Source organism: Condylura cristata, unplaced genomic scaffold, assembly GCF_000260355.1.
Source record: "Condylura cristata isolate star-nosed mole 26May11 unplaced genomic scaffold, ConCri1.0 scaffold00010, whole genome shotgun sequence".
NCBI classification, from domain to species: Eukaryota; Metazoa; Chordata; class Mammalia; order Eulipotyphla; family Talpidae; genus Condylura; species Condylura cristata.
In genome coordinates, this window is record NW_004567111.1 from 19,788,635 (window position 1) to 19,795,506 (window position 6,872).

At 37.2% G+C, this 6,872-nt stretch overlaps 1 protein-coding gene across 2 annotated transcripts in view; it reads right to left on the bottom strand.

Moving 5' to 3' along the window:
- Nucleotides 1–377: 377 nt before the first annotated feature.
- The window catches only part of UCHL3 (ubiquitin carboxyl-terminal esterase L3 (ubiquitin thiolesterase)), a 46,349-nt gene continuing 39,854 nt past the window's right edge, over nucleotides 378–6,872 (bottom strand). Inside the window, exons 9-10 of one of the 2 annotated variants that reach the window (XM_012723373.1) lie at nucleotides 1,267–1,325; nucleotides 378–654 (exon numbers count right to left, since the gene is read on the bottom strand). In XM_012723373.1, coding sequence (XP_012578827.1) covers nucleotides 571–654; nucleotides 1,267–1,325 — 143 coding nt within the window. In that variant the 3' untranslated portion in view covers nucleotides 378–570. The remainder of the gene's footprint in view (nucleotides 655–1,266; nucleotides 1,326–6,872) is intronic. The other variant, XM_004680093.1, reaches the window with a different exon arrangement.

A 6,872-nucleotide genomic window follows, 5' to 3' on the forward strand; every position in this document is an offset into this window, starting at 1 on the left:
ACAAAAGTATCCACCAAGTCACTCTCGAACACAAATCCTACTTTAATTTTCTGCATAACATTCATCATAGGTATGTATCTAATTAATGTGCTTGGTATCCATCTCTTCCAAGCAAGAACATAAGCTCCATGACTATGGACCTGTCGATAGTGTTCACTGTTACATTCCAGCACTGTTCACTGTTACATTCTAGCACCTAGAACAATGTCCAGCTCATTACAAGTAGATGTTCAACAAATACTGGTACCTATAAAAGATAATATTCATATTATGCAGATAGCAATAGTGTCTGTACCAAAATACATGGTATCCCATGAAATTTAAAGAGAAGAAAGCTATTGCTAGTCATCAAACAAGGTAACTCCTCCACAACAAAGGGAAAAAAAAGAACTGCAGTTTTAATTGGAGGCAAAAAAAAAGTAGGAAACAAATTAAGTCAAAGTTTAATTCACATAAAGTTTAATCAGTCAAGTTAATGAAAATATCAAAAGTTTTGCATTAGTGTATGGCAGCAGAAATTTAATTTTTGTTGCAAATAATACAGTATTTGGTGTTTCCATTATTGACAAGCTATGCTGCAGAAAGAGCAATCGCATTAAATCTTAATTCATCAGGGTCACGTTCCATAAACTTCTTGCAAACTTCTATGGCATCCTGGAGGGGAAGAAAAGTACAATTTTTCACTTGATAGGCATGTCTTTTACTTACAAATGACAACATGTATTTCATATTTTCCCAACTCCTTTTATCTATTTTTTCCCAACTACTTTTATCCCAAAGACTCCTTTCAAATGAAAAATAACAAGTAAGATCATAAGAATGAATGGTTGATATAATTTGCTTAGTACAACGGAATAAGGGACCATACATGTTCTTCCTTAAAATGCTTTTAGGAAACTTTTAACCTGAGATAAATAAAATATTGTTTGTTCATAATCAGAAGCAAGACACAAATGATGGTATCTTGGATTCAATGAAATATGGGCTATGATGTGAACTCTTCAGTACTACTTGTCTTTGTCAGATTTACTGCTTATTCACACTAATAAAGAGTTCGAGGTACCTCTTTATTTGCTAAGGATTTTTAACATGAATCCAGGGACTTTTGTAATTCAAGTTCTTCTTTTTGATTTTTTTTTTTTAATAGCAAGGACAAAGAAGCATCTAGATGCAAAGGAAGTGTTGCACGAGTGACCTTTAAAGAAGTTTTAAAGATAACAAGAACATTAATAATACTTAAAGTGGGCCCAAAAGGTTCATTGTTACCTCTAATAAAGTATCATCACTAGTTTCCCCATGGTTAATTGGAAATGGTTTCCGTCCATCTGTGGAAAGCAGACAAACAGATGAATGCTTCATTGTTAATACTGGATAATGCACTCTCAACTTCCATTTTCCTCTTTCCACAGTGAGGTAAGAAAAGGTAAAAGGTACTTAAAAGAATATATCCTAAAACAATATACTAGATGTGCTATCTACCAATATTTTTTAAGTGTAAATCACTAGACCCTTGTTTCCATGTTTGAAAGTCTAAAATTGTTTTCATATACAGTATTCAAAATAAATATTGTCTTTAATTTTCTAAAAAGAGCATACAAAACTAGCAAGATGCAGCTTTTAATGTTAGGACCCCAGTTTTTACCGAGACTTATGAAAAATATCTTTCTTCACTTTAATAGCTAAAATCAGAGGGCTCATAACTAAGACTGAGATGTTTATATCAAAGGAAGGAACAGTCACTGTAAGATTTAATTGTCCCCACTACTAATTGTAGAAACAGAAATTAGCCACAACTATAATCGCCTTGTGATTATAAATACTTTCCCATTACTATGGAGAAAATGAAAATGTCCTGAGTTTTACAAACTCACACTAACCTGGAATTAACTAATGTTTTGGTCTATATCCAATCTATAATCCCTGATGTCTTTTAAGTCATATTTTATCAAGTTCATTCCACAAAACACAACCCTTTGTATTAATGCCATAGCTTCTAAGCATAATAAAAAGTATGAGTTACACACACACACACACACACACACACAGTGACAGACCTGAACTGATAAGAAAATTATGAGTGAAAATTATTCTCTAAATGTCTCCATGTAAACTGATGTGAGTTACATCATCAAAATTGATGATACTCACTTTTATGCTAACATTGAGATATTCCAAATAATAAATTAATGTGTTTGGGACATAATTCCTAAAGCTCGTAAAAACCATAAAAGAAATAATTTTCTATTTATAAGAGAACACTCAGCTATTCACATTTTTATGAATTTATATAATTGTTCTAAACTGCGAGATATGTACCTCAATAACCTATCATGATACATGTAATAATAGCCTTTTGTGGAAAACCTTATTCCCCAATAGTTTATTTCATCTACATTCACAAGAGACTATTAATGTGCTGTACTGTTTTATATTGTTTTATCTTTCAATTTCTAAATAAAAGCAAAACATTTAAATAAACAATGCAGAGTCCCTTCTTAACCAAATTCTAAATTAACATATATTTTCTGGTGAACTAATAAACTCTGAATGATTTTGCTTTATAGGCTGCTGTTGTTTAACAATGTATTAATTTCACACAATGTTATAATAGGCTAAGATTATTTAACAATCTTGAAATGTCAAAACAATATACACAAAATGAAATGTATACTATTTTGTTATAGAAAGAATTTAGAATAAAGATTAGTTATGATTTTATTGCTATTCTAATACAGAGATAGGCTAATTACAGTTGTCAGTCAAATCCACCCTGGCTTTTAAGTTAAGAATGTTTTTTATGATTTTAAAAATGAGAAAGGAAAAAGAAAAGGAAGAGAGGAGGGAAAAGATGGAGGAGAAAAGAAGAGGGAGAGGAATGCTACAAAAGCAGGTAGCCCACAAAATGTAGAATATTTAGTACCTGGCCCTTCACAGAAAAACCTTGCCAAGACAAAATCTGAATGCTGCCACTGTTCCGACCACAGCTACCACAAAATTGCTATTTCCCAGCAGCTTTGGGTTCAATTTAAGTCAATGCACACCCAGAAAACTCTATGAGGCTCAGGAACTCTCATATATGCACCTTCTAAGAGAGGCGAGGAAAAGCTACACCTTGCGTATGGTCACACAACCCTGCATCCCTGGATTAAATGCACCACTTGTATTCTGTACACGGAGGAAGAGGGCATGTTGTTCCTTTGGCAGTGACTAACCAGCTTATTCAGAAAATGCCTTTTAGACAGTTTGAGGACAAGACTCCAAGAGACACCACAAATACCACAACACAAACAAAATGCTTTTTGGTAGACTAAATCCAGAGTAAAATATTACCAGATATTTGAGGACAGCCTGTACCATGGAGCTTAAAAAACAGAAATTAGAGGACCTTTCTAGGTATACAAAGGGTTAAGTCTCAGGCTATCAAGCTATCCACAGCCACTGCAGCACTGAGTTCGATCCCCTGCCAGGAAGGTGACCCACACGGTACAGCTGACCTCTCCTGCCTCGCCCTCTGCTCCCCTCGGCAGTCTACTTAGTAAATCTGCCTGTTCTGCTCCCCACTCTGACTCTGGTGAATCTTCTCACCCCCCCCCACCTCTGGCCTACACCCCATTTCTTATATGCAGAAATAAATAAAACAAATCTTAAACAAATCTTTAAAAAATGCTTTTTTTTTTTAAAAAAAAAAAAGGTTTATTTATTTATTCATATGGAACTGGGGTACAGGCCAGAGATACAGAGGGTGAGAGGATTCACCAGAGACAGAGTGGGGTACAGAACAGGCAGATCGACAAAGTGCACTGTTGAGGGGAGCAGCGGGCGGGTCAGGAGAGGTCTGCCTCGCCATGTGGATCTCCTCTAGGGCAAGCGGGGATCGAACTCATGCAGAAGTGGCTTTAGCGTCTCAGTGCTGTGCTTTAACCCACTGCACTACCAGGGAGGGCCCATGAAAACCTTCTTTTAAGGAAAGGTGTTACTAGTCTCACAAAGATAAAATAATGCATAGTGGAAAAAGAACACAATGCTATACCTAAAAAGAGCTATACTTCAATAAAAAAATAACAATTTAAAAATGCTATAAAAATTTGGAGAACAGAGTTCTTAAAAACTAAAAATATAATAGAATTTAGAAACTTGACATGGGTTTGAATATAGGGTTAAAGAAAAATCCCAGAGGTTGTAACAAGAGATAGAAATGAAAAATAGGAGAAAAGGAGCTCAAAAATCTGATTGATAGGCATTCCAGAAATCAATAATTAAGGGAAACAAAAAAGAAATTAAAAGGAAGAAAATTTCTTAGATTGAAAGACAGAATCTTCTAGATTGAAAATATTGATTCAAGAGTTAACTCATTGTAAAAAAAAGACCTAAGAAGGATACCATATCACAAAATATCAGGCCATTTTGAATTGGAAAAAAAAAATCCTAAAATTTTGTAGTTAAATGGAACAGGTCACATACAAAGAACCAGGAGCCATCATAACTCCAGACTTCTAAATGGCCACTCACCTAAGCTAACTTGTGATAGAATAATGCCATTTTATAAAGGAAATTATTTCCTATTCTAGAATTCTGATACACTCAAGCTTTGTAAGGCCAGATATTGAAGGTGTCAAAAGTAGACTGCCCCATTCCCTTTTCTCTTTTTAAGAATATACTTAAGGAGGGCCCTCCCTGGTGGCGCAGTGCGTTAAAGCACTGCACTGAGAAGCTAAAGCCACTTCCGCATGAGTTCAATTCCCACCTGCCCCGGAGGAGACCACATGGCGCAGCAGACCTCTCTGACCCGCCCGCTGCTCCCCTCAGCAGTGTACTTTGTCGATCTGCCTGTTCTGCTCCCCACTCTGTCTCTGGTGAAGCCTCTCACTGCCTCTGAGCCTCTGGCCTGCACCCCAATTCTGTATGTACAAATAAATAAATCTTTAAAAAAAAAATAATATACTTAAGGAAATACTGGAAAAAATGGCTGAGCAAGCCAGGGATGGAGGAGACATGCATCCAGGGACAGGTGCTTTAAAAGAGGAATGCACCCAAAGGACATAACGGAGAGGGCATCCACTGTGACAGGTGTGCACAAGCCTCAGGCACAACCTGCCCAGACGGGAGCAGGAAAGATACCAGGAGAGAGCTCTTTCCTCCATGAGGGTAATGGAATGCCATGTGTTCCCATGTATTGAGATGCTCAGAGTAAGAGAAAAGTGCCTAGAAAAGGCACAGGGCTAAATATGGCAAAATAAATAAAAAAATAAATAAATGACGGGCCCTCCCTGGTGGGGCAGTGGGTTAAAGTGTAGCACTCCAGCGAGCCGCAGCCGCATCAGTGCAAATTTGATCCCTGGCCCCAGAGGTGACCACATGGCGCAGCAGACCTCTCCTGACCCGCCTGCTGCTCCCCTCAGCAGTGTACTTCACCACTCTGCCTGTTCTGCTCCCCACTCTGTCTCTGGTGAATCTTCTCACTGCCCCTGCACCACTGGCCTGAATCCCAGTTCTGTATGAATAAATAAATAAATCTTTAAAAAATAATAAATAAAAGCAACAATAATAGCCAAAAAGCAACAGGGCAATGAACTCTGAAGAAATAAAAGTTAGAAAGGACATCCATGGTTCAGCCATGGATGTTTCTGTGGTCATAGGTAAACAACAACTACAATGACACTGGAAGAATAGGGGGAAAATGGTATATATTTTGGGATTGGGGGGAGGAGAAGAAAAGAGGGTGACAAAAGGAAAGCTAAGCCTTTATTTTCACATATTATTCAAGTAATATGTAGGCAACCTTCCCCTCCAGCCAGAAAGTAATAACTGGTATTTGACTAGGCATCTTACTGGAAACAACTAAAGACCTGGACAAAATATCTGTAACAGTTGTTTTTAGACATTGGAAACAGGTAGCTCAGAGGTGGAGGTTAACTAAGCAACAATACCAGCTTTTTGGTAATGCAGGAAGGAGAACCCAGACAAGATTCACCAGGAGGAGATGGGGGAGAAAGACAACAGAGTTCCAGGAGAGAAGAGGGCTAGAGTTCACATGATACTAGCAAGAAGTTGCCCACTCTGGAAAGCCTTTATGCTCTCCCTGGGCCAGGGTGCCAGGAGGGGGCAAGGAGCAGTTTGCCAGACACTGAACTTGAGCCTGGCTAGGGGTGGTCATGAACTTGTTTACAAACATGGGAAATGGGGAAGTAAGAAAATAACACCAAAGATAATCAGATTGCTGAAATTCAGAAAAGGGTGTTCTGAATATGGACAACACGATAAATTGTAGAGTGTTAGGTTCGAATTAGAAGTGTTGATGTAAACATTGCTTTTTAAATATAGAGATCAAGTGGAGAGATAAAATCACATGTGTACATATCCATATTCAATATGTACGTGTATGAGTACATTTACATAACACATACAAATATTTCCCAGCTGTGTCCTGAAAAAGCCTAAAAGAAATGATATCTTTAAAGCAAATGAGCACATCTACCACCCAGATATTGGTTCTAATGAACTTTTTCTAATAAAAGAAACCAAGTTCCTTAGAGAAATGATCAAATACAATGTTGAAGTACAGAAAGTAAAACAGGAGACAGGCACATCTGATACATCCTGAAATTATAAAGTGTATTTACTTATTTTGAGGAGACATATCCAGAAGTACTGAAGAATAACGGGGACTAATGTGTGCTATATAGTTCAAAGTGGTTCAGAAATATTAACTCAATCCCAGAAATCTAAGTGAGTGGTTTATGGGAATGTTATATAAAATTTAAAAGAGTTATTTCAAAGTAAAAATATTTTTTTTTTTAAAGATTTATTTGTGCATACAGAACTGGGGTACAGGCCAGAGGCTTGGGGTGGTGAGAGGCTTCACCAGAGACAGA